The following is a 13,512-nucleotide window of genomic DNA, read 5'->3' as shown; positions in this document are numbered from 1 at the left end:
GGTTACCTTTGAAATTTTCACATTAAGAACGTAAAGCTGGGGCACAAGGATGCAATGAGAAACTCAATAAAATGTAGATGGTGACTGTCCCGTGACTTTCTCCTTAGAATTTGCCTTGATGCAATGTGAACCTTTAATATCTTCAGAGGTCAAGATCTCCAGGTTGATCAATTCCAGGATATTGCTGTATTGTGGCTGAAGGCTCTGCTCTAGCATCTGTAGTTCTTTCTTCCTGTTGCCTATGTTTGATCTGGGTTTTTTGCTTATTTTTTTAGATTTGATTTTTCATATATCAAAGGGGAAGAAGTAGAGTTATGATACAGTCCCATTTCCTGAAAAATATTTATTGATCATTCTACAACTTCCGTGCCCCAGTTCAAAACATGAACAGGATCAAGGAGACTTTTTCAGAATCAACCTAGTTCACAAAGGGTCTCGGAGTTCAAGACTTTGTTGATTAAAAGTGTTCGGAAACCAAAGCTGCTACCTCACTTAACTTCTCAGTGTCAATGTTAATTCCTGCTCTACTTTTGGGCAAAAGTCTTTACATGTTAAGCACAAACAGAAAACTCTTTGAAAGTTGCTTCTGTAGTTTTGAGTACTTAAGCTTTCAGTTTTTCTGTTAGCGATGCGTGTTTGACAGCCCTGAGGCAGATGCTTGTGATGCTGTTTAATGACTCTACAGTTTCTGAAAGTAACACTGACTAAATTGATTATTTTCTAAAGAAGATTTTGGCTACAAAACAGGATTTTCCAAGGGAAGGAGAAAATGTAATTGGAAAACTTGCAGCTGTATATATTTAGAAATTTCTTCTGGAAACAGAAGTCATTAATATCCATTCCTTTGCAAGGACATCTTGTGGGACCTCTCAGCTCTAGTGGATTTCACATGTTGTTTCTTGTGGCAGATGACAGACTGTTTCTGCAGACAGTTAAACTGGACTTTGCTCATGTCCTAGCTAAGGGCTGATAAATATTTAAAAAAACCCTGTCGTTTAATTGACAGTTTGGGTTACTGATTGAATTGGCCATTTAGCATAAGCTGAATGAATTACAATAGCTGAGAACTCTCACTGATACTTGCTCGTTAGTTAATTGCTATACCCAGTACAACGCGCTCAGACAAAAAAGTTGATTTCTGGGTTGTTTATGTGTATTCCACTAAAGGAACTAGTGATGCCTAACCTTCCTGCCCTTTAGGGATAAGGAAGCATTAATATTGCAATTGTGAAACTGATGAGTTGCCATCTGGAGTTCAGGGAACTGGTTTGATTACTACTTGTGATGAGTTCAGAATGAGAGGGGTGCAAGAAAGGGGTCTGGTTAGGGAAAAGGAGATCCTGTTTTTTTATGGGGAGACTTGAACGCATCTCTCTTTCCTTTTTTTTTTTAGTCTTCTGTTTCTTACAGTGATAAAGCATAGTGACAGTACAGGACTCGATCAGGTGTGTGGCTGAGAGACCATCAACGCTCCTGCCTGGCTGCCAGAAATATCATCATCTTAGAACGTTCAAAAATCTTGTCAGGTCCTAGAAAAACCTGAAACTGGTTTCTCTTTAATTCTCTTCTAGTTTTTGAGCCTTTAGAGTTCCTATTTTCAGTCATCTCTGCAAGGATTAGAGGGATATTTAAAAACCTAGAGTTCCTAGCAATTTTATGACTGTGTGAGCCACACAAGCATGCCTAATACTGCAGGATACAATTCTGAGAGCTAGCAGCCCTGAACTGATGAGCGGAGTGTCATAAGCAAGAGACATCAGATTGATGAATTAGTTTTTCTTAAGTGAACCTTTCCAAATGATGGTTCAAAATGGCACATTTGTGATGTCAGCACAGGAGGCATATTCAATACATTGGATCTTTCAAGGCAATAAATGTGTTAGCAGAAATTGTCTTTTAGTTGAAAACAACTTCTGCTGTTCAGTGACATGTAACTCGAGCACGGATCAACTAGTTAAGGTAGTGTGAGAGAGCAAGGCCTTCATTAATCAGGGGATCTGTAAGAGGAATTGTTTATCACAAGGATGTTTCACATTATCAGGTCAAATATTACATGCTAAAAAATAAAAGTGTTTAGGAAGTTGAAAAACAACCAAATGTCTCCAAGGAATGTGATGGTTTGGACGAGGGAGAGAGATCTACGGAAACAAGGTATAAACGTCAGCTTTACTGCAGTCTTAAAACTGCAAAAGCCTTTGAGAAGTGAATGAGCAGATAGAAATATCTCATGAGAGTAAAATGGGCTTCTGAGGGATAACTTCAGCTGTAAATGCTAAAGTAAAAGCTTCTTGTTGTGCACCTCAGCATTTTCAAGTGCAAAAAATATACATATTCTGCTCACACTTCCATCTTTCTGGGGCTTATATTTATTCAGAGGAGATTACGGCCAATTTTCAGTGTGACTGCCTTCATCAGAAGTTTATCCCTTTGCAAAATGACGTTTTTACTTTTTATGGGAGCCATATGCATGAATTTCTCTGAAGACTTCAGATTCATGGTGGTAAAATGAAAAGTGGAAAAATGCTTATATCCCTGTGGAGATGCCAGAATTGTATTCTGTGCAGGATGGCAGTATAAGACTACAATTTGTGTAATTTTATTTGTCAGATAGTTTTGTGTTAAATAACTTTATTGTGGTATTGAGTTTTAATTACGTTCATGGTTACATGGGCATTTAATAAAGCCCTGTGTTTTGCAGATAGCTTCAGTAGGATGCTTAGATTGGTATTTGTGGCCTCTGCAGTAGAGGAAGCAGTTGGGGTGATTTAAAGCATCTGACTGTTGTACTAACAGTCATTTAAAAGAGAGTGAGGAAACTTCTGGTTAGGCAGCAAACCATTCTCTCTGCATGTTCTTCTCCAGATTTTCTTTCTTTAGCCTCTACTTTTTCTTAAGAGCTAAGCTGTCATTTGGAGATGAGTGGTGCGTTCCGTTCTGTCCTGCCTCTGCCCTACGTGATATATCAGTGCTGGAGGAGGTAATGCACTTACGTTGGCTGGAGGCATCTTCCTTCAGCATCCACTGATGAGTTTCCAGGAGGACCTCTGCTGATGCAGTTGGGTCGGTATGGGCTGTAGCACAGTATTGTGCTCCAGCAGAGACCTTTGCGATGTCTGTCTCTCATCTCTCCCCTTTGTGTCCTGTTTTTCTGATAATGATTTGAAGGCAGGTTGGCAGTGTTTTGAAATCCCACTTCAGAAGGGGTGAACTTAAGCAATACATTTTTTTCATTTCTGCAGTCAGTGAGGTAACATTTACACTTGTGCAAGGGTTAATTCCCTGCCTCAGTAAAAGGTTTTTATGTACCTGGTGATTTAGAAACGTTTGGAAAAATGCACCAGTGGATGGTTTTCTTCTATTTTCCTTGTTTGCTTTAGATCTTTATCTAGAAGAGATTTAATTAGAATGTGCAGAATTGTTTTATGTACTTTGAGTAGATAATGGCCTGACATTGGGGAAATTGCTGTTAAAACATCTATAAATGGATATGACAGATGAAGTGGGTAAGAGAAAGTTTACGTAGTTTGTGAGGCAGGCAGAAGATGTCACGCTAGTTCTGCAGTTTTTTTTTCCTCTGTGTATATAGGATATGTGGAGATATGGGGGTAGGAAAAGAGCTGGGGCTGGGCAAGAAATTGTAAGAGGGAGAACAGCTGTCAAAATGATAGCAGTAGAGAGATGCAAAGGAAGGAAGCAGGAAAAAAAACATCTTCATCAGCAGGAAAGAAATTTTCTGAAATTTCTTCAGGCCAAAGAAATTTGTAAGTTCTGCAGAATTTTGTTGTGCTTCTTAGTCTCTGGATTCCCCTGGTCCCCTCTGAGGTTGTAGGCTGTATGTGCCTTTTGCCACTGATCACAGTGAGAATCCTTTGCTGCTCCCAGGGTGTTCGATGTGGGTCCACATTGAGATTTCCTGCATGTCTCTACAGCACAACTTACCCTTTTATTGGTGTTTAGAGACCTATAGCCTCCTGACCTGTCTGATCTAAAATAAACTAACCTAGTAGGTCTCAAAGTCTTATAAACTTGACAGCAGATGGCACATGCTTTTTGTTTAGCCCTGCATATACTGTCTTGGTGGGTGGTAACTGCCTTAGGACAAAATCAGCATCCCACCAGTCACCATCTGGGATGACAGATGATATGTGGGACTGTCATGAATAAGCATTCTGATGTTTGTAAATGTCCGAAGGAAGACACCGCTTGTTAGCACAGCAGTTGGTATGCAGGCAACACTGTGAGAAGCTCACTTGATGCAGTCATCAGCAAAAGCTGATCTGTGTGCCCTGGGTCCATGTCTGTAATATGGGTGGGTGTGAGGTGGTTCTTCCGTAGATGGGTCATGTTGATGATGAGCCTGAGTGGCCCTTGTTTTGGCAGACCTTTAACCTTTGTTGGTGCTTTTGTGATAAAAATATTTCTGTTTCACCGGATGGGATGTTTAGATGCCTCAGGTCATACCTGATGCTGGTAATAAGCACAAATGCATGCTGTAAAATGTGCATTTGCCTTGACAGTGTAGTCTGAGCTGATGAGTGGAGGGGATGATCTGGACACAAAGGTGTAAAATGACTTGCAAAAGAACGCACTGTAGTTGTGTTGCAGATGCAGGAATGGGAATGCACATCTCCTGGCCCTTATTTACTTCCATTTTCCTTCCTCCTAGTGGGACATGCAGAGACAGGAGTGTGAACTGTGAGGATACTCACAGGGCCACTTCCCTCATCGTCTCTGTTCCTGGATCTATCCACTAAGCCTCTCTTCTAGACATAAATGCTTTGTGAAAGGCTATTTAGACAGTTTTGGCTGGAAGAGTTGCCTGTCAGTCGTGTGACAGGTACTTTACCTAGAGTGTTTTAGATAGTAAAGCTGGTCCTGCAGGAAGCTCTGGGTTGTGTCAAGTAAAATCATCTTTGAAAGGAAGAAATCTGTGCATCTATGGCCCAATTTGCTTTACACTGGTGTTAAGACATCAGTTTCTGTTTGTGTTAAAGCGTGTTTTATTTGCACTTAGCTGGTCTGTGTATCTTCTGGAATGGTTATTGAAGGAGCGATGTAATGAAATGGCATCTACTTTAGTGATACAGATAGTTGATTTGACTGGTTTATTTTCCTCAGTATCCTCAGGATAATTGGTGCAGAATATCTACTGGTGTGCAGGGCTTAGAATGTTCATGTAGTTTAGTGGTGTTGGAATTGGCAGTGGTTCTTTGTGAAGGTTTTGGGGTAGGGGGAATATACCACCTGAGTCTCTTCCAGTCTTTGTGCCTTTTAAGTATGATATGTAAACAGTATGCCGATTTTTATACAAATAAATAATAGAAGGGAAGAAAAGCAAAGAAAACCCTACATGAGTTCTTAATTCAAGTATTACCCTTCATCTTTAAATTAAAATGTGAAGTTTAGAAGTATGTCCAAAAGCTTAGCAAACCCAAGTTAGATTAATGCAATAGTGTGGTTGCACGGGCTGGAATGCAAAGAAATGGGCAGGGTTTGTCTGACAAATTTGTATGAGCAAATGCATTGATTCCAGCAGGCTCTTTAAGCAAGAGCAGAGCGGGTTATTTGCAGCATGGAAGTACACGCATGTGCTATTTCTGGATCAGGGTGTGAAATGTCAGCAAAAACAGTGAGAGGCTGCCTCATTCTTTATGAATGGAAGTGTATATTTTAGTGTGGAATTAGAGAGGTATTGAGAATGGATTTTGCAGGCAGCAGTTGCTTAAAGCCTGAGGTGACGGCTTGAATTTTGGAGAGGTCTGTGCCAGTGGGTGGATGGGCAGGAGGAATGAGGGAGTGGCCCAAGTTCAGCATCAGCACAAAACATGCTTAGCCATGGTCCCTTTAAAGCAGGGAGATGGAAAGTGAAGGGCTACTTGAAGGCAATTCCAGTTTTAACCTGGTCTGTGCCTGCAGGAAACTTAGACGAGGTGATGCACTTGCTTGTTCTTACCGTCTGTCACTACCAGTTGGATAATTATGCCATGTTCATAAATCTTAAGTAGCTAGTAAGACCAAACATATATCCTCCCTGTACTTTTGTACCATAAGGGGGCATTGCTTTGAGTATTTTTTCAGTTCCAAAAGACAAGAGTTTACATGGATGCTGACAGTCTCTTACAAATTACTAATCTGGGACCATCTTTTTAGGAGCACATTAGAATTTATGTTCACTTCTGACCGGGGTTTTATCTTAGAATTCTTAGTGCTGTCAAGCAAGCTGATGTGTCTCAATCTCACGCTATTTCTGAATACAGCTTGTTCTTTTTTCATGCCCAGCTATTCTTTTCATGCCATCCTCAAAAGTTCTTGCTCTTGTGTCCAAGAGCTCTTTTGCAGCATTATCAGGCTTTGTCCTGAATTAATGGTTTCCAGTGCAACTTATGTTCAGCATTGTCAGACTTACACTCTGTGAACAAGAAGGCTGTCTACTATGTCTGTCTTTCTGTTGTGGCTTCCTTTTATGCTCAGGTGAATTCTCAGTGGTTTTAAGAAAGGTAGGAAATTATTTTTCCTTCCTGAGACCAAAGCTTTATGTACTCCTCAAATGTGATTATGCTCGAGAAAGATAAAGCAACGGCCAAGTACAAATACCCTGTGGGAGTCTCCCATTATGTCAGAGGGTTTTGATCTTTATTCACACAAGTTCATGCCTATAACTTTCTTTTATAATTAAAATAGATTCTTCACTACAAGTACCTTACATCTTGTACCACTTTACAGTGGGTACTAAGTTATCTTATGTTTTAAGACATGATTCTAAAACCGATATATAATTTTCGTCTTTAAAAAAAACCCAACTATTTTTGTGGTACTTTTTATTGTTAAATGCAGGTTTAAACTACATCCTCTGCATAATTTTCCTTTTATAAGTTTTTCTTCAGCTCTCTGAGTTGTAAAATCTGGTGGAGATGCATCTATTTAATGTTTTATGTTATTCAGTTGTCCTGGTCTGGCCAGGACAGAGTCAACCACCACAAGCACTTAGCCTGGGTGAGCTGAGTTAGCCTGGGCTGTTTTCCACACCACCTGACATCACTTCCCCATTAAAAAAAAAAAGCTTTTTTTTTTTTATCTGTGGAGGAATAAAAGAGGAGTCCTTTGATATAAAGAAACCTTGGATACAATACTTTGAATGATGCAAGTAAAAAACCCAGTCTAGCAACTTTGTAGAAGTCTAGATATTTAGGAGATAGTCTTAGAAAGTTATCTCAGACAATATCACTCAATTTATTAAATTAGAAATCTGCTGGTTCTCTAGTGTCAGGGGAGCAGACCGGGAAAATGGGCAAAACTGGGCATGCACTTAAAACTTGCTTTGTTAATTTCTAATTGCTAAGCTTTTTAAAGAATTTTTATGTACTCTTTGAGGAGTTGCTATTAAAATGGCTTTTACATTTCACATGTTGAACTTGTTAAAAGCATCTCAGCTATCTTCTTTTTAAACTGTTATTTTCTGCTGACTGCTTGACATTTTGTCATGTAAGATGTTTTTATCCTGGCTTTGTCTAATAAAAAACTCATTTAAGTATGTCTGCATTTTTGTGGAGTTTTTCCTTCTCCTTGTATGTTGCTTTAGAATTCTAGAATATTTGGGGTTTAGGTTTTAGTTTAAGTTAACTGAAGATAAGTAATGGCTTAATGACTGATTCCCAACTAGAAGGCACCAACATGTTGAACAGCTGATCAAGCAAAATCATGTTACGATAACGCCAGAGAACTAGCTGGTACCCTTGAAGCAGAATCCAAGATAGCTGCTTGGAGTCCAAACCTGATTAACTTTGTTGGCAGCAGTCAGATATGTCAGGTGAGGATACATCTCTGGCAAATAAGTCAATGTGTGAATCTACTCTTGCCAATGTTAAGTGTGCCACAAATGTGTAAGTACAGAGGCTGAAGAGGAAAGGATCAACCTCATAAATATAGCTATCTACAAACATGGGCGCATGCAACCATCATCTGTGATGAATCAAGAGTGATTCTATTTACTCCATTTTAGCTGAGTTGCATGGTTTACTAATTTTAGGTTTCCTGAATGTGGACAATTTTAAGACTGGTCCAACAAAGCAAAATACTAGCTACTCCAATGTTTCAGTTTTCTGAATTACCTTCTACAGAACAGCTAATGTTTGTGTTGTGAAACCACCATCTGGTTTTGTAGTTTAAAGAGAATCTTGTTCAAATGTTAAATATTCTAAAGTGTGTTAGTGATGAGCCTGTCAGCCATTTGTCATACTCCAGTATTCAAAACTTTTCATGCACAGGAATAGCAAGCTGCCTTCCTATTTGCATTGATAAACCAGCATCAAAACACAGACTAAAAAAATTACTTGGCCTAGTTTGGTCAGAGTGCCATGATTAACCAATTATTCTTTATCTGTCACAAGGAATAGTTTTCTGAACCATCCAGTGTTTACTGTAGTTTCGAATTAAAACATTCAATGTGCTTTATGAGCAGAGATGAAAGAAGTGAGGAGGGGGTGATCAGATGTGTATGGATGGGTAATAAATAGTTTGACAGGTGGAAACATTGCAGAATATGATGCCTCCTTGAGGAATTTCCGAACAAGATGAAGATTAAACATGGCAGTTTTCTGTTTTGATTTGTACTGAAAGAAAGAGAGACACATCTTCTGGAAGGAAACCAGTCCCTTAAACATATGGGGGATTTTTCAAGGTTGGCTTCAAAATAGTCTCTAGTGCTTTTTTAACACTGTAGGGTACTGTGCACCAGGCACTGTGCATATGCTGTTCACCACAGTATCCCAATAGAACTTGTTGCCCAGATGGTGCAAACCATATGCCTCTCAATAGTTTATCTATGTTTGGGAAATACTGTCTAAAAATATAAGAAAGGTCATAAGATTTCTCAAAAGCAGCTCTAGTGAGTTTCTTTTGATTAATGCTCTGGAGGTTATCAAGCTGGTTGTTTTCTTTGTGCCCCCTCCCTACTTTGTGTGTGTGTTTTATGGTAGAGATCAGGAGCTATGGCATCATACTTGTTCCAGTGCAAGACCACAGCTCTTCAGGCATGCATGACGTCTTCACTGTCCATTTGCATAGATAGCTTTTCCCCGTAGGAGGTGCTCACCCTCACCCCCAGTTCTCTGAATGAAGCGCTTTAGAAATGTAACAATATAGAAAGCCAGTTGATTTTTATAGTTGTTTCAGTGCCTTTGATAATTCATTTTACTATTTCCAAAGGCTAAAGGAGAAAATTCTCTTTGCCCATATGTAAGCTGTTAAAACACGCATTCTATTTTGCTTACCTGGCACAGATCTGCAGAGGAAAGGCAGTCTAATTACGGTTCCAGCGTAGTGGTTCTTTGAAGTATCAACTAATTAGGAATGGGCGTTTCGAAAGTTTAGACCACCACTCAGGAAAAGAATGCTTCATGTAACCATCACTAATTCATTAGGATAACCAAAGCTTATTTCCTTTGAGTAAAGATTTGCACATTCTCACCTACAGCAGTGTACTATATATAATACTTTTTTGTAGCTCCTCTGAAAGCACAACTCTGTTTAAAAGTAAATTAGCTAAATTGAAAGGCTAATTGCCTTGAGCTTCAAGTACAAAGGAAGTCCATGCTTAGATTTCTTCTCCAGCTGCAAGAGGTTGAGAAGGTGTAGTTTCAGAAATCCTAACAGGGTATCTCATGACACCCGAGAATTTTAATGTGGTGTCATAAATCACTAATTTATTCTTGCTCCAGTATTGCTTGCAGAAACTATTCAGATCAGTTCTGTGTACTGGGCACGAGGTGGGGGGGCAACTTGTTTAGTCTGGTAACAGCTTGTGTCAAAGACTTGAAAAGCTCTTACACTTGCATTGCTGCTTCTTGTGATTTTCATCAAAGTAAAAATGAATGCATCTACTTGGAAGAAGAATTTACTTTTGCAAGAGAAAGCAGTAGACTATGAAGTCCCTATGAAAGATGAATATGGCATACACTCCCTTTACAGACTTAGATTTTTCTGGATCATTTCAGCTGAATGCTTTCTAATGTATGTGGATGCTCTGCTTTGTTTCCTGCTCTTTTTCTTGTTTCCACAATCTCACCTTTCAATTTTTAATTGGGTCTAGTCTACATTGTTGAGTAAATACAGCTACAGTGATATAGCACTACCTTTGTAATGTATGTGCTACTCCAGAATTGTGTCATGTTTGTATGGGACATTTTAACTTGTGGGTATTGTTATGTATCAGCCACTGCTGAGACTTGACTTCTACTGTGGCATATTCAGGTTAGACAAAAGTGGGAGATTGCAGGATAAATGTATTTTCCTCATATGATCATTTCCATCCTTTTTCCCTTTTAATGAACTCAGACTTTTGTTTTTAGTCTTAAACCTATGTCTAAATACTTCACAATCCCATTTATAACTCTTACTGTTCACAATCCCATCTGTAACTATTACTCTAAATGATATGTTTGATTTCCCAGAATATAATGATCATATAACTTCTCTTTATTCTCAGTTCACTAACTGTAGACTCAAGTAGCTGCTTCTGTTACATGATAATGTTATTGAGCTATGTGTAAGCCTGAAGGAATGAGATGGCCCTGTTTCATATCTGACTCCTGGTGAGTGAGAATAAATACCATCCAGAACTCTTCAGAATCTGTCTGCAGTGAAAAACTCTTTTTGAAGGAAAAAGACACTTGCCAGATGCTTGCTTGCATAGATTTGAGTGACTAGGAAATGGTGAGAATAGACAGAATGCTCAAGTTTTCTGGTTTGTGGGGTTTTTTTTAAATTACGATTTTATGTGTTATGTGCAAGTTTTTCACAAGTGTAAAGCATCCAGGTAGCCTTATAAAGAAAGTCTACCTCTTAGAAAATACACCTGCGTGTTGAGATTCTTACACTGACTCAATGCAGAATCTGATGACTTGTATATCCTCACACCAGGAAAGTTCAGAAGGTATTTTTAAAGAAGAATGGAAGGAGACAGGTCCCAGCTGTCTAAAATTCTTTCATGTAAAAACCTTAGTTTATTTTTTTTTTTCAACAAATATACCACAAAGCGATCACTATGGTAAACCCTGTATTACTGTGTGAAAGATGTGCATGCTGTAAAATCTTGGTGGATATTTGCCATCAGTGTTTCTTTCTTAAACACTTTTGAAGGGACTGGACAAGGCTTTTCAAACATGCATGAATTGCCTTACCAAGTGTTCAGGTCTGTGAAGTCCCAGAAAGATGAGGGCTGGGACTTCTGCATGGGAGCAGGCAGACTTCTGAGGGCTAGAATAGTTTGGTTTTCTGGCTGCAAATATAGGTTCTCTCCAGGGTTGGACTGGTCAGAGTTGAAGGTTTAAGACAAGGTTTAAGATGCTCAATGTAGGCAGTCTGGCTTTTTTTTCCGGAAGTGCTTTGCATCTGCTGCTTCCAACTAGTTGTTGGGAGGTCAGTGCTGCTTATCATCAGATCACCTTACAGATTAGATGCACAGCTTTAGGCAATCAGGGTTATTTTCAAATTTCATCTTGTAATTTTTAATTCTTAAATTAGTAGCAGGAGATTGCTTTAAGGACTCATTTGTCCTGTGTTAATGCTCATAAAGAGTAAAAGTGAGTTTAAAACTACTCTGTCTGTAAAAACAGAAGTGAAATTTAAACAGTGGTTTCATTTTTTTGTGTGTGTGTGAAGGTTGATTTTTCTTTCTAGCCTGCCAACTGGGATGCTGCCTTAGGGTGTAGGTGTGGTGGTTGAGTCGTCGCTATGCTCAGTTGTTCTTTCTGGGTGTGCCCATATTAAAAACATTTTTGGTAGTGTCAGGCGTGCACTTCTGAGACAAGTGTTCTGATTTTCCCCATTAACCCTGCTTTGGTTCCTATTTCAACAGTCTCAGGCTTTACCAGCTGAAAAGTTTTGTTCCTTTGGATGGAAGTACAACAAAACACGCCGTTCCGGAGTGCGTGTATCTCATTCTGCAGTGACAATGAGCTAAGGCAGTAACAGGCTGGGGTTTTCCAAAATAAATCCCCTTTGAAAGGTTCTGGAGGTGTTACAGGTACTGAGAAGCAGCTGTCTGCTCAGTCAGCCTGCCTGCTGGTCCACACAGCTTCCTAATGCAAATGTTTTCCTCTGCCACTTTTTATGTATCCAAACTAAATGAGCTTCATTAAGTTCTTGTAGATTATTGAAATAATTACTGAATTGTATTTTGAATAATACTTAGCTTTCTAAAATCAAACTCAGAAGCTTTCTGACAAGCCAGGAGTTTTAATGTTACCCGTTATATCATTTAAATAATGATGTTTTTATGTGTATAGCATCTAAAACAATGTACTATAAAAATGCTTCTATTCCAAAATCATTTACTTCAGGGAGCAAAACTACAGCAGTGCTGTTACAGTAAAAATATACAGAAAACAAAGGGAGTGGGGGAAGTTATTTATGATTTTAAAAATACATTGAAAAGTAACAAATACCAAAGCTCTAAGCAGATTAAATTTTCAGATGAAAATGTCATCTAAGCTCAGCTGAGTCGAGGATCTTGGTTGCTTGCCTTGAAATATGATACTTAGGCTTAAATGATTTAGTGTGACAGTGTCTAGCCTAGGTTTTCAGGATCACTGTTGGTTTCTTTTTAAAAGCAATTAGGTACCTGGACCCTAAAGTTATTTTAATTTTTTTTTTGTATAATATTTGATATGATGTGTATCAATGTGTTGTTGATATTGTTTGTTTATTTGATGACAGGGACTGTCAGTTATATGAAACAACTATTTGATACAACTATGAACTCTGTTTATTTAGAGGAGTTGATTGGTGAATCATGCTTGAGGAGGAATTTATACACATACTTAAATTTTAAGCATGGGCTAGAGTTAGGAATGTGATGAAATACTCCATTCCATAATATAAAAGAGTCTTTAAATACCCTGTTTCTGAAGTTGTTTCCACTAACATACCTGTGCCAAGGAATCAAACCGACTTTCAGCTGGTAACATGTTTGCCTGTGTAACAGGAAGAGTATTCCCATGTTGCTTGGGATCTCTACGGTCCTGTGAGGAGGATTGCTATGCTTGCTCCTGTGTTTTGTTTTGAGTGCATGGCAGTGTGGTCTTTGTCATTCCTCCTGTCCAGCAGAGTGGCAGGCGTGCACAAAGATCTGCACTGCTCAGAATGTTCCCAGGCTCAGAAAAGCACCTGGCATTAGAAGCCTCTTTGCTTCTGAAAGCTGAATATAGATGCATTCAGGCCTGGGAAGAGCTCTTCTGCACAGCTCCCTGTGGAGCCTTTGGCTGATCCAGAAATATTTGGGTGCTGACAGGAAAGAACAAAGTGGAAACAACAACTCGTTTAGCCAAGAAAACAAATATTTTCTCCTTGAGTTACCCTAGACCCTACATCCCCCTCACAAAGAGCCCTCTCCCGTTCTCTACTGATTTAGCAGCCTACCTTAAATACAATGCACACCTACACATCTGCCCCCATATATATAAAACTGTTCTTCATGTAGCTTGGCTCACCTATGATGATGAGGCTTTTATGCTC

At 39.1% G+C, this 13,512-nt stretch overlaps 1 protein-coding gene across 1 annotated transcript in view; it reads left to right on the top strand.

Annotated features, from left to right (window-relative positions):
* Positions 1–4,172: 4,172 nt before the first annotated feature.
* ZNF385B (zinc finger protein 385B) overlaps positions 4,173–13,512 on the top strand; it is a gene marked incomplete at its 5' end in the record, with an annotated part of 142,317 nt that continues 132,977 nt past the window's right edge. The window contains 3 exon segments of the mRNA XM_084265061.1: positions 4,173–4,212; positions 4,215–4,265; positions 4,268–4,309. Of these exon segments, the coding sequence (XP_084121187.1) occupies positions 4,173–4,212; positions 4,215–4,265; positions 4,268–4,309 (133 nt within the window).

This window comes from Gallinula chloropus (assembly GCF_964237585.1).
Source record: "Gallinula chloropus genome assembly, chromosome: 5".
NCBI classification, from domain to species: Eukaryota; Metazoa; Chordata; class Aves; order Gruiformes; family Rallidae; genus Gallinula; species Gallinula chloropus.
This window is presented reverse-complemented; position numbering and strand designations above follow the sequence as displayed.